General features: G+C 43.5%; 8 protein-coding genes across 8 annotated transcripts; 4 read left to right on the forward strand and 4 right to left on the reverse strand.

Annotated features, from left to right (window-relative positions):
* Nucleotides 1-310: 310 nt before the first annotated feature.
* Nucleotides 311-1,774, forward strand: EAE97_009209 (uncharacterized protein; the record flags this gene model as incomplete). Its single annotated transcript, XM_038879724.1, has 1 exon — nucleotides 311-1,774. One exon carries the CDS (start codon nucleotides 311-313, stop codon nucleotides 1,772-1,774), a length of 1,464 nt encoding a protein of 487 aa, XP_038729280.1.
* A 690-nt stretch (nucleotides 1,775-2,464) lies between these two features.
* EAE97_009210 (uncharacterized protein) lies at nucleotides 2,465-4,309 on the reverse strand. The gene is made up of 3 exons (XM_038879725.1): nucleotides 4,139-4,309; nucleotides 3,229-4,082; nucleotides 2,465-3,046 (listed from the first exon to the last, which is right to left on the reverse strand). The coding sequence occupies exons 1-2, from the start codon at nucleotides 4,192-4,194 to the stop codon at nucleotides 3,239-3,241; spliced, it is 900 nt and encodes a 299-aa protein (XP_038729281.1). The 5' UTR covers nucleotides 4,195-4,309; the 3' UTR covers nucleotides 2,465-3,046; nucleotides 3,229-3,238.
* A 2,755-nt stretch (nucleotides 4,310-7,064) lies between these two features.
* On the forward strand, nucleotides 7,065-10,540 carry EAE97_009211 (uncharacterized protein; the record flags this gene model as incomplete). The annotated part of the gene is made up of 2 exons (XM_038879726.1): nucleotides 7,065-8,258; nucleotides 8,291-10,540. The coding sequence occupies 2 exons, from the start codon at nucleotides 7,065-7,067 to the stop codon at nucleotides 10,538-10,540; spliced, it is 3,444 nt and encodes a 1,147-aa protein (XP_038729282.1).
* Nucleotides 10,541-11,568: 1,028 nt separating this feature from the next.
* Nucleotides 11,569-13,436, reverse strand: EAE97_009212 (uncharacterized protein). The gene is made up of 2 exons (XM_038879727.1): nucleotides 13,004-13,436; nucleotides 11,569-12,939 (listed from the first exon to the last, which is right to left on the reverse strand). The coding sequence occupies exons 1-2, from the start codon at nucleotides 13,246-13,248 to the stop codon at nucleotides 11,679-11,681; spliced, it is 1,506 nt and encodes a 501-aa protein (XP_038729283.1). The 5' UTR covers nucleotides 13,249-13,436; the 3' UTR covers nucleotides 11,569-11,678.
* A 953-nt stretch (nucleotides 13,437-14,389) lies between these two features.
* On the forward strand, nucleotides 14,390-15,472 carry EAE97_009213 (uncharacterized protein; the record flags this gene model as incomplete). The annotated part of the gene is made up of 1 exon (XM_038879728.1): nucleotides 14,390-15,472. The coding sequence occupies one exon, from the start codon at nucleotides 14,390-14,392 to the stop codon at nucleotides 15,470-15,472; it is 1,083 nt and encodes a 360-aa protein (XP_038729284.1).
* Nucleotides 15,473-16,414: 942 nt separating this feature from the next.
* EAE97_009214 (uncharacterized protein) lies at nucleotides 16,415-19,072 on the reverse strand (the record flags this gene model as incomplete). Its single annotated transcript, XM_038879729.1, has 7 exons — nucleotides 16,415-17,575; nucleotides 17,623-17,917; nucleotides 17,966-18,339; nucleotides 18,392-18,538; nucleotides 18,592-18,702; nucleotides 18,760-18,897; nucleotides 18,950-19,072. The coding sequence occupies 7 exons, from the start codon at nucleotides 19,070-19,072 to the stop codon at nucleotides 16,415-16,417; spliced, it is 2,349 nt and encodes a 782-aa protein (XP_038729285.1).
* A 260-nt stretch (nucleotides 19,073-19,332) lies between these two features.
* EAE97_009215 (uncharacterized protein) lies at nucleotides 19,333-23,214 on the forward strand. The gene is made up of 4 exons (XM_038879730.1): nucleotides 19,333-19,558; nucleotides 20,078-20,274; nucleotides 20,326-20,865; nucleotides 20,919-23,214. The coding sequence occupies exons 1-4, from the start codon at nucleotides 19,457-19,459 to the stop codon at nucleotides 22,261-22,263; spliced, it is 2,184 nt and encodes a 727-aa protein (XP_038729286.1). The 5' UTR covers nucleotides 19,333-19,456; the 3' UTR covers nucleotides 22,264-23,214.
* A 245-nt stretch (nucleotides 23,215-23,459) lies between these two features.
* EAE97_009216 (uncharacterized protein) lies at nucleotides 23,460-24,219 on the reverse strand (the record flags this gene model as incomplete). The annotated part of the gene is made up of 2 exons (XM_038879731.1): nucleotides 23,460-23,610; nucleotides 23,719-24,219. The coding sequence occupies 2 exons, from the start codon at nucleotides 24,217-24,219 to the stop codon at nucleotides 23,515-23,517; spliced, it is 597 nt and encodes a 198-aa protein (XP_038729287.1). The 3' UTR covers nucleotides 23,460-23,514.
* Between the last annotated feature and the right edge of the window lie 232 nt (nucleotides 24,220-24,451).

Raw genomic sequence — 24,451 nt, forward strand, 5'->3', positions numbered from 1 at the left:
ATGATGAGGTCTCTCCAAATCTATTCCTAATCCGAGTTCACTCCCTCAATCATGGACGTCATATATGTGCAAACGCTCCCAACAGCTATATATAGGACAATTTGCCCCCCTGAACACCCGCTTGCGGCAATAATCGGATAAAGAAGCTCTCCAGAGAGGCACTTGTATATAACCATGACAATCATGTCTGAGCCAGGTTTTGATCTCGTGAAACTTTTCTCATCAGATACCTTCGTTCTAAAGTTTAGAATCCCGATACCTCTCTCGTTCGAACTTTCCAATATCAAGCGTTTAGAATTGCACTGTCAAGATGCGTTTTCACTACGCTATTGTAGCAGGTCTCGCTACTCTTTCGTTCGCGGCTCCGCAGGCTGAAATTCAAGGTCAAATTGATAGTGCTCTTGCTGAAATCAATGCAAATACCAATGGAAATGGCAATGGAAACGGCAACGGAAACCCAAACGGCAATGCCAACGAGAATGGAAATAGCAATTCAAACAGCAACAGCAACACCAATGTCAATGAAAACACAAACGTGAATATCAATGATAACGAGAATGGGCAGCACAGTTCCAAACCCGTCAAGCCAACTTCTGAAAAACCACCACAAACTTCTCATAAACCTCCACCAACCTCTCAGAGACCTTCCACAACGACCATCAGAAGCACCATCGATATCACTTCTACCATAACAATCCGTCCAACCAGCACCGTTCAACCCACAACTCGATCAAGTTCTTCATCTGGCTCCTCAGCCGGTACTATATCGGGTATTACAACCAGCCGAACATCAACTTCTAGCACCAGCAGAAGCACCTCTGAGTCGTCTTCAAGAACTTCTAGCACTTCCAGTACTTCAAGAAGCTCTTCTTCTTCTTCTTCTTCTTCTTCTTCTTCCATCTCTTCCTCTACCTCTTCCTCTTCCTCCTCTTCCTCGTCAGGCACTGGAACCGGCACTCGATCTGGTCTCACAACCAGTCGTGAAAGTTCCAAAACCGGTAGTGCTACAGGTGGAAGCTCTGGCGTCGTCACTACGACTTCTCCTCCACCAGTTACCACCGCTACCAACACCGGAAGCGGAACCGGTGGCAACTCCGGCATCGTTTCTACACCCACAACCCAAATTGTGCCTCCTCCCCAAACAACCACAAATGTTGTCCCACCTCTCATCCCAACCACAAATGTGGTTCCCCCTCCTCAAACAACCACAAATGTTGTCCCACCACCTCTCATCCCAACAACCAATGTGGTCCCTCCACCTGTTGTAACCAATACTGGTACTCAACAAGGCAACGTCGTTCCACCACCCAACACCAATTTCCCCGAAATCACCATCCTCCCCGTCCTCACAACAATCACCACCGTCAACCCACCCATCACAACCATTACCTCCATTCCCATTGCCCCCATTTTCCCTATCGTTCCTCTCACCATCTCAGCCAACAACAGAGTTCAAACCGTCCAAGGTGTCGAAATCACCGTCAACAGCCAAGCCACTGTTGTACCTGCCACAGAGGGTCCCGTCAATATCGTCTCTACAACCGTTGTCTCGGGACTTACCCTCACGACTACAATTCCCGCTGGTGTCATTACCACCTTTACATCTGCCGGGCAAACATTCACAACCCTGGCTCCTGGAGGCGGACCTGCTGAAACTAGTGCTGGAGCTATTCTTGGACAATTTACCGGTGGTGCTGAGAGATTTAAGGCACTTGAAGGCGGTGCTGTCATCGGAATTGTTGGCTTTGCTGTTGGAGGATTATTGTTACTTTAAAGTTTCCATTTTGGATTTTATCGATTTGATGTTTTGAATGATTTTTGCTGAGACTTTGCTTGGATTTGGATTTTTGTGGATTTTTTCTTGTTTTGCGTTGATATCTTAAACTGGTATTGCTTGCGTCTGATGCTTTGTTTGCGAGAAATTTCACAGGGTGGTAATGGACGAGAGGGGAAAACAATGGATACCTAATGCGATAGCAAAGATCGTTATGATTAATATAAATACACGGCAAAAAGATAATGCATTGTTAATGTTTAATTTATACATATCAAATTGGCATGTTATTAGTATCTATCTGAGCGTGAGATATCTATTATCTGTGGTGTACTTCGAGAGAAACGCTTATAGGTGCAAGACGTGTTTGGGGAAGCAGAAGGGTCCTCCTACTGATTCGTCATTGGTACTAAGTAGTATTATATACCGCATGCAGCATCCAGTCCATGAAGATATGCATCAAAATATAGAAAGAACATGTACAATTGTGTGCATACATTTTTCCATACTGTGGTATATGTAACACGCCCAAAGCGATACCCTGTCAGCATCAGTAAAACTACACGTCAACTAATCATCACTCCATCTCTTGCTACTCACCTCTCGCCTGACCTTGACCCACTGTACCCACCCACCACTTACTCTCCTCTCCCTCCACCTTCATTCATCATCCGCAATTTTCCATTCGAACTCGGGTTCAGATTCAGACATGCAACAAAATCTTTTCCACACCCAGTTCCTCGCTCTTCCCCCCCACACTTTGCCTCCCATCCAATACCATACACCGCACAAACTCGGGCCCAAATTCAGACATGCAACAAATCCCTTGAATTCTCCTTCATCACCCGTACTACTAAACATCTTCCAACCCCATTCGCTAGTAAAAATTCATGAAGGAGTCCCATCGTACGACATCATACTATTTCGCTTAGAAATCGTACGACTGTTGTTGGTGGTGAGACGCTTATTTTGCCTATTTTGCCACTTTTACAGGGGCCAACAGGAATAGGCGAGGATCATAAGATGTAGATGCAGTACATTTGATTAGTAGGATGGGTAATGGAAGGAAGATGCATATTATCAATGTGCAATTGAAGGAGGCATTCACGGTGGTTGAGCAGCATTCACGAAATCGCAACATAGCGAGGTAGCATATGATCTTTTAAAGTATAATAATATTGGAGAACTAAATTGGAACACGGGGAGTTTGAGAGGCAAAAAACGAAATCAACATACGCTGTGGAAGGCAATTTGCCTGTTGGAGTACAAAATCTATTGAATATGTTAGCAAAGTTGCTTCCAAGTATTTTCAAGAATACAATGATGAAGTTGAGAGTAATCAGACAGCAGTTGGTACTTTTTTTGTCCACATAGAAGATTACAGAACAGGTCTGTGAATAAGGTATATCATCATATTACTCTCCATCCTCCGACGTAGTGAAAAATTTGCTTACCAAAATTGTGTCATCCAAGCTTCCTTTTTTTGAAGAATGAATCCATGGTTCTTTGAGTGGAATCATGTTTTAAGCTTCCCAGTCCACCTCGGGTTTTCTTGAGCCCTTTGAGGTGATCTATATTATTAACAGATTTTATTGTTAGTGACATGGTAGCCTCGACCCTGTCAACAGCATGACTTGGAAGCTTCGATGCGTCTTGAACATTCGATTGATTATCCAATACTGAAGGCACCGAACCAACTTTAGAGGGTGACACTTCTTGTATAGGTTTGATATCCAGATCCAAGTAGCCCGTATTGGACCAACCACCAAGATATTCCAGACCACGTTCGGGACGTGGAACATCAGGACCAATTGAGACATTCTTTGGATTGAATCTTCTTAAGATGGCTCGCCAGAGATGATTCAAAATGATACCATGGGCCACGATGGCAATGATATAATCATTCAGATTGTCTTCATCGATGTAGAGAAGGTGGATCAGATGCTCATTGACGAATGTTTCCATCCGCCTCTTCATCGATTCCTTCGACTCCACATCTTTGAACCCTGAATCCATTCGTTGTGCCTCAGAATGAACACCCTTGCCAATTTTGTTTGAATCTTTGGAACGTTCATGAAATGCTTTCTTTTCATAGTGACCAAAGTCTTGCTCTCGAAGGAGCTCAAGCTTTGTCACCTCGAAAGAAGAGTTATTGTCCTGAGCAACACGAATAGCTTCTGCTGTCTTGATAGCTCGCTGAAGATCGGAAGAGAATATGCGGGAAACTTTCGAAGCTGCGAGATAGGTGCCAAGTCGATTGGCTTGCAATACGCCATGATTCGTTAGTGCAGAGTCTGTGACGCCGGCACTTGAAAAAGTTAGTTACAAGAAGATTGAAAATGTTACAAAGCGGGATTAGCTTACTATACGTTGGCAACATTATCGACGGTCTCGCCGTGTCGGATTAAAAGAAGCCTCATCCCGCCATATGGGAGAGTAAAGAAACAATCATCAATGGAATTTTACCATAATTGTTGGATTGTACAAAGTTGTTGTGCGTTGATGACAATTTTGGAGGCAAAACATTTTATGGTTGCGAGGAAAATGTAAAATTTGATTTGCCGAGCTTGCTTAGTCATCGTGCTAGCTGCATCCATCTTTACTCTAGGCCGGATTTGAGCCGATGACATGTCCATCGGATCACCATTCTAGCTGTCTTGCGGTTATCATCCTTCGAGCCTTCCTCACAATATGCATTCAATATTTCACTATCATGAATCAGAAACTTAGTTTCCTCCAATCGCATTTTCCGAGTATCTGATAGTTCGGTTCTCTAATGCATGATGGTGTGTCACCACAGATTCCTTACCTCGAAGCTCAAGAAATCTACTCTGAGCTTGAAAACACGGAAAAAAAAAGCTAACACTGAGATACATGAAGCTAGGTTTGATATTGAATGGTCCCATTGTTTGCAATTTTGAGAGTATAGGAATGCCCTCTTCAATGAATGAGCAGGATGTTGACAAGCCAATTGATTTCTCTCAAGGTACAAACACTCTATGAATGGTTTCAATTCTCCTTTTCTACCTTATGAGTTGAAAGCTTCCTACCGATTTTCATTGTGTAAACTTTTACAGGCTTCAAAACAAGGCTTCCGAATATTTGGAAGGTGCCAGGTTTCTTAAGTTTCGAGGTACCGCCGATCTGTACTCAAAATTCACAAATCAGACCTGGGGGAAGGATTGAACGTCATGTTGTAAGATAGCTCGGTTCGGCTTTGGTCACCTTCGTTCGGGCCTTCCTCTCTCATGACAGCACTAGTTAGTATAGTTAGAAAGAGTCAAACAGACCCTTGTGTCTTCCTCTAACCATCATATCAACACAACACCACCAGAACATCTACTCATTACGGGACAGAGCTCTGATCACCTCTTCATAATAACAATTGGTTTCCCATTCTCCACATCAGAGCATCGATACAATGGACTCGTTGGACCAAAGAAATGTACAAGACTTCTTTTGGGGTGCAGGACGTCTATTTGGATTTTCGATACTTTTCTATCTGGAGTACATGAAATACATGCTTCGAGAATTACGAGACCAGACCAAAGACCCGACACGTGAAGCCGTTGAAATATTGCATTTATTGCTTGGATTCTTCGCATTAGGCGTACAGGTATTTGTCTTTCTCGATGGCTTCACACCAACTCTGATGCGGATAACATCTTTCCTGATCAACAGATCTGATAAGATCGCCCGACTCCTGCTGTGGACCCTTCGACCGTCAATTGTGACGTTCATTTTATGCTCGTCTATGGTACTTCAAATTGTGCACTTGTGCGTCCTCATCCTTGTTATCAATGAGAGCTGGATTGGAAGGAGTGTGATATGTAGCACTTCGTGCCCTACACCATCAAACAGTGTCCAAGGCGGTTCGGTCTACCGCGCGATCAATGGTTCTTTCTGTTCTATTGAAAGGTAGCAAGGAATGAGCTCGGATCATGAAGCAATCATCTTCGGATATTGTTAGAATCTATGCAAAGCATTGATTGCTTCAGCAGCGATATTGAAGGTTGATAGTGAATGGATGGCCTCTAGCAATTCTTCATCCAGACGTTAAGAAGGTAAGCCGATGAACTCAAGCAAGGCTAGAGACTCGATGGATGTCTGCTAAAATTCTCAGAATTTTAGTCTAGATGCATTCCTTGTATGCCTCTTGCACCAGCTTCATACACCGAACAGTCTCTCGAACAATCTCCTAGAAACTGATTCCCACCTCGGCACATGACTTGTATATGTTTTATGTTAGATCAGCAAAATGTTAGTAGTGGTACAAAGGGTTATTGATATGGTTCAAATTCGTGCTTAAAGCCTGTATTCGATTCAGTAATTGCATAGTCTTGTTTTATTTTTTTATTACTGGTTGTTGCAAAAGCGTACTGTGGGTCGTCATAGATTATTCGGAAGAGACAAGATAGCTTTGCTCCTAATGGAATCTGTACTACCTTTCTTTAGCCATGGAACTTGCTGGATATGAGAATATATATCTTCACCATAGAAACTTGCTGTATTCTTCTTCACACTTCTAGATATCTTTCATATCGACTTGACCGAGTTCCAAGAGCTCATCCAAGATTTCTTATATATACATTTATGTCAATAAGCAAAAAGTAGTATACACACGGGCCATGTCAAATGGGTGGTAACCAAGTTCTTCGAACGCCTCAGCCCACTTTTCCATCTTACAACAATATTCAATATCCAACAGAACTTACACAACTCCACCACCACAACTTCAAATCACTTATTATTAACAGGAAATCATTCCTCGGGATCTCTAATATCGTTCCACAAATTTTCGGAGGAAAATTCGAAGGTAAGTTGACCTTTTTATTGTAGTAGATTTTCACCTTCTCGGTTCATTAGTTTTGTGGTTCTGCATTTTAGGGGAACGAAGTTCGCTTCATCAGCACTCGCCAATTTTACTTCATCGACTGATTGTAGTGACTTTCATTGGGGTGTCATGAACGATGAACGATTTCTTTTTCACTTTGTATTTCATTTTATATTATGTTATATACTTGGCTGTATGTAACTCGCACTTGCCTTGCTATCAAATGGCATAAAGTATATGATATATCGACGATACTTCATACTATACGACAACAACTAGTGTTGATGATAGCAACCTTGTTGTCTTCCATCCTTAGCATACACTTTCAGTACAGATCAACTCTATACTCAAGGAGCATTTGCAATGCCTGGCACTGTCGTTTAGTTTCTTCATTGCTGTATTGATAGATTCGTCACTAACAAGTCTCAATGAATCTAGGATTCAACAATGGTAAATATGGACAACGAATCCAATCCCAACCCGGATGATGACAATCCAAATGTCACAAATGACAACAACCAAGAAAATCTCAATGAAAACATCTTCGGCCTTCCCAATATGTTCAATAGTGCAAACTTCGCCCAGGCTAGTATTCTTTCTAAAGACGCTGAAAGCGCCATCGCAAGCCCAGACACTGGCTACACCAGCATTTTCTCTGATGTTCCTAGCAGCACCGATAATAGCCCCGCTTCTGCTTACACAGCTACATTTTCAAATGGCTCAGGTAGTACTATGAGTAGTCCAGCTTCTGCTCAAACTAGCATATTTGGAAGTGTTTCAAATGCTCATTCGAAAAGCCCTCTTCCTACTCAGACTAGCATCTTCGGAGATGTCCTGAGCAGCAAGTCGACCAGCACAACCTCAGCAGAAGCCAGTACTTTCTCGAATACACCAGATAGCACCGTTGAAAATTCGAACACTGTTCGGTCCATCATCCCAAGCTCTGAAGTGGATCTATCTCCTGCTGACCCTGAGCCAGAGCAAGATCTCGACATCGATCCAGACGTTGGCCTCGATGACGACTCAGACGTCGAAATGGACAGCAACACCAGCTCCCACTCCGCCAGTTCCTCTCCCGAAGCCCCTGATTTCAACGCCCCTGCTGCTCCAGCCTTAGAAACTTTCTCTCTCCCCTCCTACCGCTCCTCTCCATCCATGCGATGTAACATGCCACGTAATTTTCAAGAACTAAGTATCATGTTCAATAGCACGAAACGTACTGCCGCTATCAAAGGACAAGCGCAACGAATTGGAGTCGCTGGCGCTGATAGAGACGATAGCGGAACCTATGATCCTAGTTTGGAACGGAAACGAAATACAAAGAGTACGAGAGTGACGACTAAGAAGAATAAGGAGAATAGAGAAGAAACTGTGAGGAGCGTGGGTACGGATAGTGGGAGAAAAACGAAGGAACAGGGTTCATTTGAGCTGATAGTTACGATTAAATTGACTAGTGAAAGAGGATTGGAGTATTTGAGAACGATCACCCCGGGTCCTGAAGATGACGAGAGGAACTTTCCACCGATTCATGAAGCGGATGATGAAGATTCGAGTGATGATGATGAAGATAAAGATGAGGAGGTTGCCATTGATTATCCGACCCCCTCTACACGGAGGAAGAGAATTAAAACTTCACATAACCGAAGGCACGTCCTATTTTATTTTCCCTGATTACTTTACAGAAAAATAGAACTAACAGTCACAGATCCGACGGTTTAACTATCTCTGATCTCAACAACGGCCATCCTCAACGACGCGGCTGCAAAGGCTGCTTCGAAGCCGGCGACGACGAATGTTCTCTCATTGAATATAGTCACGAATGGCCTTGTGAGAGTTGTGAAGATGCAGGAATCGATTGCGAACTCATCATTCCCCCCGAATTAAAACTCTCCTGTATGCGCTGCAAAGAAAAGCTGCGAAAACGATGTTCCTATGCGGATGATGGTGGAAAGGATGTTGATTCTTGCAAAGCTTGCGAAGAAGCTGGCGCGAAATGTATTGCTGGTCCTAAAGCTGGTTCCGGACTTTCGATGCGGATGACGGATGTTCTTGAGAATGTTGGAGCTAGGAAAAAGGGAAGTTCGAATAGTAAGAAAGAGGTTGCGAAGAAATTGTTGGCGACAGCTATAGCTACAGTCACCAACGTTGCGAAACCAAAAGCGGCGCCCAGGAAGTACGTTTCGTGCAATCGATGCAGGCTCGAAGTCAAAGCCAAATGTACGCTGGAGCGCGATGAAGAAGGGCCATGCAATCGCTGCATCAAAGCAAAAGTACCTTGTACTTTCACAATGCTCCCACTCCCAGTCCCCACACCTTCTAATAAGGAAAAAGACAAACCAAATCGAAAAGAGGCCGTTCCAGTTCTCCGAACCCCTCAAGATCTTACTCAAACTATCATTCTCGAATCAACTCGACTCAACGATCGAGAGTGGCGCACTACAAATCCCTATGCTCGACGCACCAAAGCGCAACAAAAGGCCTACGAGAGAGCTATATCATCTTCTTCGCCAGACGAGCAATTCTTGATCACTAACTCCGCCAACAAACACAGTTCCCTGAGCAGATTGCCTTCATACGACCTCAAATACTCCACACAAGCTACAAAGCAACTCATTCCTCCAACGTTCGCTCTCCATCACAAGGGTATCCGCACCATGATCATTCCCACTTCCTTTGCGCACCCTCTCACATTCAACTACAAACGCGACCCAATGGCTCTCTACCCTCCTTGCGATTTCCACTCAACTCCCTTCTTCGGGCTCTTCGGCTACGGTATCCGCCACGTTACTGTTGTCCCCTGGCCCTCCATCACCGGAGCCGGCTACGAAGAACTCGAAAACGGGTGGGGAGATAGTGGAGCCGGCCATGACGCCACAAGAATGTGCGTAAAATGTACCTACGAGCGAGTCAAAATTCTCGGGTGTGTAGAACACGAACTAAGACCATTAGAAGGACTGGATGAGCGTATGAGAGATGATAGGTTAGTGCGAGATAGTGTGAAGGCCTGCGAGGAAGGAATGATGCAGGGAAATTGGCTGAAAGGTAGTGGGGAGACGCCGGAGCGGGGAAGTCGGGCGGATTTGGTGTGGAGAGCGAAATGGTGTGCGGTCTGTCCGAGGCCTGGGGATTGGGTTTGCAAATTTGGGGATACGTGTGATGGACGGAGGAGTCTGTCGCATTCTACGCAGGGGAGTCAATCACATGTGAAAGGATGTGGTTTGATTCTTTGTGATACGTGTTATGAACTCCATGGGAAGGTTCAAAAGGGAGGGAAGAAGGGGGGAAGAATTGTTCTGGGCAGGGTTATTCAGTTGGCGGGGAGTCCGAGTAGAAGAGAGGATTATCCAGATGGGGTGAGGGCTGATGCGGGATTTCTGAGGGAAGACGGGGAGCTATTTGTTAGGACATTGAAAGGAGGCTGTGCGGGGAGCAAAGAAGAAGTCAAGGATGGCGAAAGAAGTTTGAGGACAGATGAAACAGAAATTGTAGGGAGAGGAATAAATGTGGGTCATGATGCTATGAATTTGGCTGGAAATAAAAAGCGACAAGGAAAAGGCCTCGATTCAGATCGACAACGACAGACGCTAGACACAGTTACAGTAAGTGGAGGAGTCGTGGTGAAGAATGAATTTAGGAACGTAGAGAAATCGAAAGCAAACAACAGGGTTGGAACTGAGGACAGAGATGGGGAGATGAATGAAGATATCAAGGAAGAAGACAGAATGGAGGGAATGTCAGGTGGAGTGCTGGGAACGGTTGTAACTCCAGCCTTCAGGGCACGGGAGGCATTTTCCGGCGATTTCACTGGTGATGGAGTGGCCAGTGGAAGATGGAAAGGAAAGGGCGTAGATAGAAGATATCGACCGGGGATAGGAGCGAATGATGTGATGAGAAGTAGTACTGGAAGGGAAGTTATTGAGTTGAGCGACTAGCTACTCACAGCTTGATCGAGATTTACCTATCTAACACTCTACATTCATCATTATCTATGTTCCTTTTTCCAGGCTTACATATCAAAACGCATTTTCAATGGCATTTTGGGAACACTTGTATTTTAAGAAATTTTGCACTTGGTATCTACATCTCTTAACACAAAACGCCTATGGAACGACATGAGATTACTCCAATCAGAAAGAAGATATCCATAGCATAAGAAATAGGAAAGATGGCGGGGGGAGATTTGGTCTACAGCAGACGATAAGGAGTTTGCACATACAGTTTTCTCTTTCTTAGATTATCTTTAGCTTTAGCTCTACCTATCAAATATCAGTTCCAAACATCTCTACTACATGAACTGGGTCACTACCGAGCTACTAAAATAGTTCTAACGTCCGTGTGAATAACAAAACTGAAGTTCGACGAGCGTCTTGTGCGAAGTTACAAAGACATGTGGTATCACGCTGGATACGTGCAGAACTGAATAGATAAGTATTCCGAGTCATGAAAAACTAGATCAAAAAAATCAAGAGAATCAATGATCTTTAGTGTCATCTCCATCAATCCCGAACACATCGAAGAAGTACAATCATTCTTCATTATCCGCTAGGAAACAAGCTGCCCGCCTCCCTTCCTCCATACAACAAAACAAACCAAAAAAAACAGAAACACAACAAAACAAAGCACAATACAAACCCCGAATAGAGCAGCCACTTGATCTACCTACTACCTAGATGCCATCCTCTTAGAAGTCAACACGCACAATATGAGTTGCGTTCCTCACATATACAGAGATAGGGATGATTACTGAATCCAAATCTCATATGCATTCTGTACAGTTTGTCTTGATTTTATAGAGCGATACTAACACATCTAATTGTGTACGTCATAGCGATCTTCCTCAAATTCCTCATCTGGCTACCGGATAATTTCCCTTCACCTAGACTTGTATCATATATGTTAGAAGCTATGCAGCCACAAAAATACGTTTTTTGATTTCAAGAAGTGAACAAGACAGAAAACATGAAGCTAAGAACTTTAAAACTATATTGGTATACCATTTCGCATGTCTCGTTTAATATTTACCGCACTATCCATGTATCTATCTTTCTAAAACTCATGTAACACCCCTCTCTACTTCATTGTAACCAACTCCTCGGCACTAGTAGGATGAATAGCCACACAGCTATCGAAATCCTTCTTTGTAGCTCCCATCTTGACAGCCACTCCAAAGCCTTGCAACATCTCACCACTACCCAATCCCAAGATATGAAGACCAACAACCTTCTCCTCAGGCAATTTACAGACTATTTTATACTTAGTTGGAGGCTTATCTTCTGGTTCCATCATCGCGTAGTACATTGCTGCGAAACTAGTACTGTAGCATTTAATATTCTCCTTTCCATAGCGTTCAATAGCTTCGGGTTCGGTAAGACCGATAGAGCCGACTTCTGGATGGGCAAAAACGACAGAAGGAATGTTATCGTAGTCGAGTTTTGAGTCTTTAAATTGAGGGCCTCCAAATAGACGATCGGCGAGTTTACGACCAGCGGCAATGGCTACGGGGGTCAATTCAACCTTGCCGACAACGTCACCTAGAGAGTAGATGTTTTCGACATTGGTATTTTGATATTCGTCGGCGATAATTTGACCGCTCTCGTTTTGTTTGACGCCTGCTTTGTCCAAGCCGAGCCTCTCAACTTCCGGAGATCTTCCAATACCCCAGATCAAATCATCCACGTCTTTGAGAACACCCTTTCCGTTGGAATCCTCATAGTGGATGGTAAGTTTACCAGTCTTCTCATCTTTTTCTATCTTGCTCTGGGTAGAGTTCTTGTGCAGTTTAACGCCCAAACGTTCATATTCATTTGTGATAGCTTCTTGAACCATAGGATCGAAGTTTCGGAGAAACTTGTCATGACGGATGAACAAATGTGTTTCCGTACCAAGAGCATTGAACATGCCTGCAAACTCAACTGCAATATATCCAGCGCCAACCAAAGCGACCTTCTTGGGTTGTCTCTCAATATCGAAAAATCCATCACTGCCAACACCGTACTCTACACCAGGAATACCCTCAGGAATAGTAGGGCGACCTCCAACTGCCAAAAGGATCTTCTTGGCCTTGATTATTTGCTTGGTGCCATCGTCTAATGTAACTTCTGCTTCATTCTTTCCAGTCAAAGATGCGTAGCCGTGAATATATTCGACTTTATCGTTACCGAGATTTCTCTCGTAAATGCCATTCAATCTCTTGACGAATGCATCTCTCTTGTTCTTGAAATATGACCAATTGAATGGTGCGGTGGCCTCGACCGAGAATCCGTAAGCTTTGGACTCGTGGATGGCTTCTGCGATTGCGGCGGCATTGAATGTAACTTTCTTTGGTACACAGCTATTATTCATTAGTGGATGTCCTTGAAAGAGATGAAGAAGACGAAGAATAATCCTTCACTCACCCAACATTAACACAAGTACCACCAAGTCTCTTGCTCTCTACTGCGATAGTCTTTACACCATAAACTCCACTTGCTTTTCTGGCTGTAGCCAAACCGCCACTACCACCACCAATGACCAAAAAGTCACACTCCTTAGGGACTGGCGCCATATTGAAAGTTGTCGCAGAAAATTGGCGAGAAAGAGAAGTAAGTCTAGTATTTGCCGTCTGGGAAGATGCTCGGGCAAGAAAAGTAAATCTTTGCATGAGAGCTATTTTCGAAGCAGAGGAAAGAGGAAAGAGGAAGGAGGGGTGGATTTCTATAGCTTTTGGCGGGTACCCGTTTACAAGGGTTGTTGTAGGATTGGGTGACGTGTGAGGGAGGTGCTAGATGTCGATTACCAACTGTGTCGATTGAGTTACACTATACGAAAGTCTAGACTTGAATAGCTTTGAGGGACGGAGGTTGACGGCGTAAGTATTGTAAAACACACCAAAAAGCGACCGAGCTTTTCTCCATTTTCATCGTTTGGACCAATCATATCATCACGCTGATTGAAAATTTATATGGCGAACTCCAGGTGGTGAAAGTATCGTAACTTTCTTTTAACCCTAGCAAAATCACTTGAATTCATCAGAATTATTACTTTTTCCTTGGTAAATACTATTCTAAGTCTATTTAGAACCTATTGAAAGCTTCAAAAGTTTTAAAAGCTTCAAAATTCGAAAATCGGGAGGGGGGGGGATGGCTGAATATCTAGTAAAATTAGTTAAAGCAGCATTAGAATACCATAAAACAGCAACTTTTATTAAAAATTATACGAAGTCGCGAATGGTTGGAGTTGTTTCCACGATTGACTGATTTCTAAGCAAAAATCTCGGCTCTTCCATTTTCTAATTGTTAAGCAAAATCCTCCATGTTTATGAATACACATGGTGAGGATATTTGAAATATCAACGATGAATGTTATTGAACTGCTTCGTCAACAAGCACTGTGTTCAATGGATGGACCTTCTCTCAAAGATTCAATTGACAAGTACCTAGTCGTAGGTAGGCTGTAGATGTTATTCTTATTGGATGCGGAAGGCCCGCGTTACTGCAATTCATTCCATCATCGACTTCTTGCTCTCTTCCACGCTATTCCCATAGCCAATGTAGTGGCCTGTTAACCCGAATCTAGAAGATATACGAGAGACCCGAGTACCTGAGCTAAAAGTTGGTTGACCAGTCCAGTGCTCCTTCTCGGTGAGGACCTTTTGCATGCACACCAAGCATTGTAGTTCTTATCGTAACTTCTTATCGTAACAAAGCTCAAGCAAGGCTATACATTGTAAAAAAAAAAGTTTGGGAATTGCTATCCAAATCACTCTCACATCAATCAACACCCGCACGCATAAATGATCATGAATGGCAATCACCATTCCCAGCACCCTCAAAGCTGCGGCTCTCAAACAAATTGCCTTCAAATGCGGCATCTCGACTTCTGGCACCAAACCACTCCTCATTCAACGTCTCCAAGATGAGCTTCTACAAATTACTTCGACAAACACGAAAGGCTCGTCAGCCGACGCCAAACCTCTGCGTATCTTAAGCATTGATATGGGAATCCGTAATTTCTCATTCTGTCTCCTGGAAATTTCCTCTTCGAAATCTATCTCTAAGTCGCGATCTTCCAAGAAGAACTTAAACTCTACAGTTCCTATCCCTATCCTTCAATCCTGGCAAAAACTTTCTCTCCTCTCGCAATCCCCTCCAAATGCCGATCTTGAATCCAAAGAAAAAACTCGCAACGAGTTTACTCCCTCCATTCTCAGCACGGCAGCCTACTCCTTAATTCGGCATACTCTTCTTCCTCTCTCCCCTACCCATATTTTGATAGAGCGCCAACGCTTCCGCTCCATGGGCTCCAAACATATTTTAGAATGGACGATTAGAGTAAATATGTTAGAAAGTATGTTATGGGCTACTCTCAGAACATTAGCTGAAGAGAAAGCATGGAGCGGAGAGGTAATTGAGATTGCTCCGAGGAAAGTAGGAAGTTTCTGGGTTGAAGAGAGCGGCTTGTTAGATGGAGAGGAGGAGAAGTTCAAGAAGGTTAGGAACACAAAGGAAGTGAAGGCGAGGACTAAGGGTGCCAAGATTGATTTAGTTAGAGGATGGTTGGAAGCTGGGGAAAAGGGAAATGGAAAATCTCGGAATCATCTTGAAATGGTACAGATAGGTAGTCAACAGGTTAGAGAGGTGAAGGAGAGATACACCACAAAGTGGGATAGAAAAGCTGGAAGAGCGAAGGGATTCAAGGTTAAAAGTAAAGCGAGAAATAACGAGGATAAGGAAGAAGAAGATGGGATAATAACAGAGAAAGAAGATGAGGTAGGTAAACTAGACGACCTAGCAGATTGCCTACTGCAAGGAATGGCCTGGCTTAAATGGCAGGAAAACAAAAAGAGGGCATTAGAGGAGGGCGTAGAGGTTTTGCTTGAAGGTTGATCGAACAATTCCCTTTTATAACCCGTTTTTTATGCCCCAGCCAAATATCTATCTACCACCCAATCCCACCTCAAGGATTTCTTACTCGTCCTCGAAAATCAAACCAACTCACCTAATTAGAGCTCAAGAAGCCAAGCCATCGAGATCCGAACGAACTAACGACCTATAACTCACCAATTTATGAAACATAGCTCACCTATCCACCCATCCCACCTTGCACAACACAACCTCTCGTTGTCATCTCAGCCCTATACGAACGACACCATGCACAACAACACACGATCCCATACCTCAACATCTTAACAAACTCCAACTATTAATCACACAGATATGCAACATAACCTCCTCATCATCATCCCGACCTTCCTCTTTCCCTTTCTGATCGTCGTCTGTTCTTTTATACATATATATCGTCTCAGAACATCCATGCTAAGATTCCATGCGGGGACGGATTACGACCAATTCTTGTATCTCATGTCCGTCATAAGCTATGGTTCCCTAGCGATGTCAAGGGTTCGATGATCAAACGCGAGATGAGGCTATATCATATGCTTAGAGGCTATATAAAGCGCTATGAATAGTATGGATAGGACTATATAAGCTTATGTTATACCGTCTTAAATTCCGTGGGATTTTCCACCAATGAGGTTTTATATACACAACAAACTCAGGGGTCCGAATTGGGAATTCTTTGCATATAAACACTTCTCAATTCATAGTACTTTCGCAGAAGGACTCGTATGCGATCCAGGTATCTAATATCTATCCTAATCACGAACAAACTTGTGACTCGCCGAAGAATTAATAATTCAAACGCCTTCTCGCCTTTTGATGCTCAATTCCCCTCTTAGTTTCACCCAGTACGCCATGCCAATTTTCACGCAAGCCCAGTGACATACATAAACCTAATTGCCCACCCACAAAATTAGATTCTCGATCGACCTACCAACCATCTCCCCAATCAGCATCCTCATCTGTAGCTTTTGGAGCTGTATCTATTTTCTTAGCCACAACTGGCTTAGTCGCTACAGGAGTTGCTTTTTTCGTCCCCGAAGAACTGGTTGTGGTAGTTCTTGACGATGATAAAGGTCTTCCGTTTGTTTTCGCTGCGGGCTTGGCCAAACCTTTTGGTAATGACTTTTGAGCTGGTTTCTTTTGTTGGGCTGCTAACCAACCCGCGAAATCCGGTTCGCCATTATCTTCGAAGGGGGTTGTAGTCGAAGATGGGGCAATAGTATTTTTTGATGCCGATTCGCTAGGAGCATCAAAGAAGGAATCCTCTTCCATGTCACCCCATGCTTCTATATCGTCCTCTCCTGCGTTCGCATCTTCGAAATAAGAGTGACTGGCCGAAGGCGTGTTAGCTGAGGCAACAGCTGGTGAAGTCACAGCTTTTCGATGCAAAGCCGATGCAGACTTGGTTGAATGGCGAGCTTCATTTTCTTGTCGTGCTGATGCCGGACGTGTTTCTGGAGTCACGGCACCACTTGGTGGTTGAATTTCACCTGTAGCAGCAGCTACTTTATTGGTGAATGAAGAAATAGCCCAGCCTGCCCATGACGTACCTGCATCACTAGGCTGTGGCGTACTCATTCGGGGTGTAGATGACGAGGCAGCTTCGCCTGTGGTGGGTGGTGGTAAGGCAGTATCAGGCATTGTGGCAGCAGATTTGCGAATACGCTGCAGGTAAACGTCCATTGTCTTGTTTGTTTGGTCTCGAATGAGTTTTTCCTTGTCTATTAGACAAGGACATAACGCCGGTAATATGCGATTAGCGCAATCATCATCGCTGAATGAGTCAGCTGTAACAGCTAATGCTAATAAGGCTGCATTTCTAGCATGAACGAATGGATCGCGAAGGGACCTTGTGAAAGCGGCGATTAACACCTTTGATCTCGTGCTAACTCCCAGATTCTTGGCGATCTTGCCCAAACAGATTGTCGTGTTTGTTCGAATGCCAGGTTGTTCATCGTTAGAAGTTTTGGCTAAATATTTCAACAATTCTCCATTAATTGTTCGGTCTGATAATTTCCCAATAATTGTCAATACTGCTTTGACTGTCTGCTCTCGTACTACCGGTGCGAGATCTGTAAAGCCAGTGACCTGTTTCAATCAGCATGTGCTTGCAAGTCAAGTGCAATTACCCTTACCATTTGGGGAAATATTTTATCATTGACCACTTTCTGTGGTAGTCGATCGATCATAAGTGGAAGATTGTCCAAAAGACACACCCGAATAGCTCTGTCAGGACTGCTAAATAACCGAACGACGACAGGTGTGACTTTTGCCTCAAAATCGTCATCTGTAAGTTTAGTGCTAATCTTCATAACAACACTAAATACTTTTGGGCCACCACCCCCAAATTCAACAGATTTCAGTAACTCTGGAAGGATCTTCATCTTGAAATAATCCTCCGGGAAGTCATTTGAAAGCTCATCAAGGTCGCTTCACAAGTCAGCTTAAATCCGGTGTGCTTTTGATTTGATAATTTACCTCAAGAACTCTTCTCGTTCAGCCTCCGTTTTCATACCTAGATTATCCACGCCTTCAGTAAGCTTGATAAGGGGAGTCTCGAAAAAACCTCCACTTCGACGACCTTGCTCAAGGAAATGGCCAACGCTCAGTCGAGCTTTAGGATTGCTATTAACTAAACGCCTATAGCTTGACTGCATACTGGGAGGTATATTCTTCGTTTGGCCGGCTTGATCATCCCCTGTGAAGTCCCCATTGAAGACTTCAAAAATTAAAGCTCCAAAATTATAAGAATCAGTCGCATATATCGGGTGTTTCTTGATAGAATCCCAGCCAGCATTCGCCAATTCTGGTGGAGTATATCGTCTGGCATCGGGTACAAGACTGCCATAGTTCTGCGAGATTTAGCATTTGGTGTTCTATATGCCAGAAACATATATTGCTCACATAAATAATTGCTTCAGTATCATTCATATTGCTTAATACCTCGAATCCTCCAACTCTCCACTCCCCACTCTCACTTGTGTAAATTGATCCTACTCGAAGCATTCCATGGATGGATGATGCATCGTCATTGATAAATTTAATTGTTTGCTATATGTTCGATTAGACTTAAGCATGACAAATGGTACTAACCATAAACTTACTGCTATGCTAAATAATCCCCATTTCAATGTCTCCGGGCTCATGCTCTTTCTCTTGATATGCCATCTCAAGGGAACCACTCTCTCAGTAGCGATATAAATGTATGTGTCGGTCTATTCCCATATCGCAAGTCAGATATACCACATGATTCGATTGTTGACAATTCATACCTCGACTGTGTCCAGCACTTTGATAACTCCAGGATGTCTCAACGTTCGAAGCTTCTTAACTGCATTTTTGGCTAGGGGTAATCGAGACTTGTTCGCGCTAACATCGAAGGAGAATATACTACAATTAGAACCGTCTTCCTACGATACCATTAACTCCATATTCTGTACCAAAGTCATCTCTGGCGCATACTCTTTTGGTTCCATTGTATAACTTCCATATGGATTCCTCTATATCAACCTGATCCCCAAATGTGTAGGGAAATGGAGGTCCCTTTGATATCGCAGATGCGACTGCAGACTTCAAGAAATCCATAAGCAATCTGCAACAAGACAAATGTTAAGAATACAATACTCAGTAAAGTAGTATTTAATAATTGTGAAAGAGAAGTAGACAGCTTTGCCTATCGATTCGATGATTGACCCCCGCTATACCAAGTCAAGCACAAAATGAGGCGGTGTATTTAGGCAAAATCAATGACCAGCGGCCGCAAGAACCCGTGCACCCGTGCTTAACGTCTCGTCCACAGTCGCGTCTTCTTTTATTTATTCATGCTTGATATACCTGACATCTCAACACAATTCACGATACAGCCTGATGCCTCTTTCTTCGAGTACAACTATACGGTTGAGAAAGAAGATTTGAGAATGGAGGACTAGAAATCTTATCGCTACATTCTCAAGCTTCTGTCGAAAAAATATGGAATTTGACAGCAAGCAGGTCGCTCCAACCAGATCAGCAACTAATTTCGACAATAATTTCAGACCGCAATCATTCTCAAGCATAAAAAGAAATGTAGGCGTATGTGGAACTCTCATTTTTTGACTTTCATACGTATGTCAATGATGAACATCTGGTAAAAGGTCTGAGTGCTCAAAAATGCTTCTTCTGGTTCTGCTTTGGTTATACTGTCTCCTTGCCATGATCGATGATACTACCTTTTGCGATTATCAAACCCTGGCGGCGTCCTCCACTTCAGGCAAGACTGTTTTAGCTAAAGGATATCAGCTTCAACAATGAAAATATGAGGGCAAATTGATGTCTTTGGACACTATTGCTACACGGAGTTAGACATCACATTGCCCCAAGATGTATGACCAAAGGCTGTGATAGAAAGCGGTATTGAAATTGCTGCAAAAGGGATTCGATCTTCTGTAGAAGTCAGCTGAGACGCACATTGGTGGTTTATAACTCATTGCACAACCGCTGAAGCAAGCCATATGACGACTCTTTATAGACTGAAAAGACCTGAGACAAAATCAATTCTCTTCTCTGAAAATTTTTGACTGTCATACTCGAAGAGATTTGCTAACTTGTTAGTTTCAAGCTCAGTCCGATGACAAGTTCGACGAGACGAGTTCAACTGCCTCACTCTCAACTACTAGCAAAGCCATAAAATGTTTGGTGTGTAAACGAGAGGAACTTGTACTCGATCCTTTATATCGTTGTTCAAAATGCTTAGCCCGATGGCATGCTAGTTGTCATAAGCCACGTCCACCGGTTGGAGCTGACGTCACGTATGTAATATCTCCCCTCGTGCTATTCGGCAATTGCTAAAAACTAAACAGTGATTGGTATTGCAATCATTGTATTAGAAAACATGGCCTACCACCAACAGAGTTTTCACCAGAGAGACAATCGATGGGCGGTGTGTGTGAGATACCTGGATGCAACAAGCAGATTTACAGCATGTTGGGTAAAAACAAAGATGATAGAGTCTTGTGTACTCTGCACGAGATGACAGAGAAAAATAAGAGGTCTAAGCTTGCTAGCAAAGCACAAATATCAGCCATGTCAAGACCGGTCTCGAAACCCATCAAAAAAACAAGACTTTACCCTGTTAAGTATGACGAGGACATGCAAGGAATGAAGCGTAAACGAGGTAGAAAGCCTGGAGATTTGAAAAATAAGCAAATACTTCCAAGCAGTTTTCCCATTCAGTCAGAATTCAATTATAAACCAACTACGAGACCTCAGGAGACTTCGAATTCGGAGGGCCCGTTGTCTACTCTAGGACCGCGACCTCCCCGGGCTGAAAACTTGTCTCATTCTCCCCACCCAAAATTGAGAACAATCAAAGTACCGAATATGAATGGTAGCCGGGAAGTGTAAGTTTAATGTATTGAACACTGAGTGAATATGTCTAATACGATCCATTCAGACCCAAAATTCCGAGTCGAACCATAATTCAATCAATGTCAGAACTCCCATCATCGCCAGAGTACGAGCCGCCACCGCCAGGTGAAGTCGAAGATAACCTGAGCTGTTCACCAGAATACGAACCACCGTCGCCAGAGAAAGTTGACAGTGATGTCAATATTTGGCAATCCGACGTGGAGCAACTCGATATTGAACAGGGCGATAGCCCTGGCTCTCAAATACAAGACGAGCTCAGAGTTATGCAAGAAAGTGCAAAAAAAGCTGCAACGGTGCCTGCGGATGAACTTGTTCATGGGCACGGATCGCCGTCTTTACCAGCCCTACTGTCGTCCAGTGGACGACCGCTTGAAACAGTATCAGCTTCTGCGGAGAATCAGAATCCTGAAGGCAAAGCTTCCCTATTCGATCAAAAAGAAGTTCCCGAGGAAAAATCCTCAGCAGCTTCTACTACGACCCCATTTCTAACCACTCCTTTGATCAGGAGGCCACTAAAGCCTATATCACCAAAATCCAATCTAGATACCACGGCTCAAAATATGCACTTCCTTAACCCGGAAAGTGAAAACGGCGAAGTCTTATGTCTAGTTCAGAAACAAAAAGCAGAAACTATGGTTGCAAGAAAAATGGCTCCGTCTAAGCAAGTACTTCATCATCAGCAAATCATCAATAATGCAATGAATCACTTTATACCTATTCAGTCCCCTGTTAATTCTCGGGAGTTGGAGTATACAGTTTCACAGTTATACCAGGAGGGACCGAATCAGGAGAGATCGAACCAACAGAGTCCAAACCAGGAAGAGCTGACGCATTCTGCGCCACTTTACGGCGATTACAAGCCCAACACTATCGAGTATCAACGTCAATTGCGCTGCTTAACATACGATCCCAGCGTTCTTGATCATTATTTAGATCTACAAAAAAAATCACAGGCTAGGGCTGAGGTTGAAAAAGAACAGAACATCATGCCCCAATCAGATAACGCCACCGAAACGCAAATCTGGGGTAATATTGATCCTAGAGTCGTATGGCCAAAAGAACAAACTGAGAGTTGGTACGAGGCTAAACGTAAAGAAATTGATGCACGGGGTGGGAAGAAAGCGAATTTTGGGATATTACTTACGGCACAGGTGAGGAAGGAGAGAGCTGATAGAGGTTGGCATCTTAATCAGAACAAAGAATATGTTCCCAAGACGGACAGAAAAGGTGGTTCGATTTTTGTGGGAGATGGTGATAGTCGGGACAATATCGATTTGGCGATTAGGGATGGAGAGCTAGGAGTTCTTCTACCGGTGACAGGAAGGGACAGGAAAAAAAACTTCGGAAAAGCAATTTCTCCCAAGGGATAGTTGATGGGTTATTGGGAGTATGGATTGGAGTTTTGTTCTTTCGGGGAGTTAGGTTTGAATATGGGACGATGATTTATGACACCCTTGCATTCTTACATGGCCTATAATTGGAGTAGATAAGAGTGCGGCATAATGGATGACTTTGGGTTAGTTTGGGAACGTCTCAGATGTGGCGGAATCTTTTGGTACTACCCACATAACATACATACAAGCGGGTATGAAATGTATATACAGTGCGTTAACAGACTCTACTGTCTTTGGTGAACGCTATTGATGTCTATACAAAGTTGCTCTTGACTGCTCTGGTAAATCCGGCAGCAACACGATAGTATCCGAGCAAATTTGGATGGTCCTATACACTATCCCCTTGACACTTGAACCGATGGTACTTGATGTAGATTTAGTATGAAAACAGACACGTTACCAATCGAAGTATTTGTATTGTATTGCTGATATTTAGACACCAGGTTATTATACTTGAGAAAGAAGAGGGATGTGATCAGTCGCCCAGCTGAACTTCTTCATTCCGCTCCCGAATTTCTGAGCTGTTGGTTAATGTCAAGGACCAAGGAAGAGTCTGGGACGCATGCACGTCGATTCCATGTTTGGATTTAAGTTAAGGAGAGTGGATCTAAATTTATTCCGTGTAGACTGGTGTGGGTTCAGGGATGCAACGTCCTTTTGGTGGGAATAGTGGAAATGGCTAGTGGGTGGGCGGATCAATGATCGGCTAGGGGACAGTGAAGGAATGGAATATAAGAATTGGATATTTGGGACATTTTTGAATGCTTAGATGTGTGCAACCTGATATTGCAAAAATAGGTGGTTCTTTCTTATCAGAATGTAGTGGACCAAAGAGACGAGGTGAAGGTGAAGAAGGTGATACGAGTGATGAAAGCAGAAATCAATGGAATTGGCGGGAGCAGAGTGAAGGTTTCATGGAGGCGGGATTGCATCTGCCGCTGGCGCTTTAGCTAAGGCTTTCATAATCACACCAATATCTGTATCTGAAGAAATACCGGTACTTATCAACTACTAGACAAGACGAGATCATAATATTATTGATGTTAACCTCAAAATGCTTTCGCCCATTTTCTTCACTCCCAAAATCCCCACACTTTCCGATCCTCCTTTCTCATAAATCTTTCGAGGCAACCAATGTACACTGCAGAAATAAGGTTCACGTTCTGAAGCTTACTCTCATAAGCACTTTAAGTTCGTCTCATGTATCTGATCCCAGACTAAAATGATCTAATTTTTGGGGGGGCACCAGGAAATTCCGTCGAGTCTACTGTCTTTGACAGTACAGTGGATGACTGCATTGTTACTCGTTGATAATCTTCCCCGCTATGTCAAGAGCATCAAGTTAGCTTTCCCTGCCGTTATATTGTGTTTGCAGAAGACGACCCCATGAATGAAAATAGAAGGAGAAAATGAGAAATTTCAATGTCTCACGATTCCAGGAAGGTTGAATTCTGTCACAAGAGTCCGCTGCGATGGCCAGTCGCCAGCCGAAAGGCCTTGCCAATCAACGCTCAAACCTTCGATACCATCACCTTCTCTAATGGCGGCTCCCGAAGGAAGATTGGTTCGGTCGGAGGAGTTGCCGTCTCTCTCTATAACAGTAAAGTAATCCCAAATGCGCTTATAAACAGCCTGAAGCCCGTTTCTGAGGCCAGACGGTGTATCACCGGCAGAAATGTTCACAGGGAGGAGAGCCGAACTGGTTTCATGGCCGTCTTCCCATCGAGTCAGCTTTACCAGGAACCAATCGTTGAGAATATCGTTACTCATGATCAAAGCGTTTAATGTTGTCCGAATTCGAGAGCTGAGCTTTGTGCTGTGTTGAAATGTATTGTAAGTAAGATGGGTTGCCAAAATGAAAAGCAAGTGATCTTGTTGAATTGAGTGGCAATTTTGGTGGTCGAAAGCCCAGGATATATAGCCCCCCACCATCAATACTGTTTGGGTCGTTCTCTTTTACAACGATAATCATCTTTCATTATTCCCAAAAGGATAGGTAGTGGGGGAACAGAGGTTCTTTCATTTGTGTTTTCCATAGGCATGGAACCGGCTTTGTAGCAATCACTCTTCCAAAGTGAATTCCCTGGGGCATAACTAACTCAATGACATTCCCAACATGCGTGCACCAAATTCAAGCAGTACTTAGCGATTGCCATGATAAGCT

Source organism: Botrytis byssoidea (genome assembly GCF_014898295.1).
Source record: "Botrytis byssoidea strain MUCL 94 chromosome Unknown BBYS_021, whole genome shotgun sequence".
NCBI classification, from domain to species: domain Eukaryota; kingdom Fungi; phylum Ascomycota; class Leotiomycetes; order Helotiales; family Sclerotiniaceae; genus Botrytis; species Botrytis byssoidea.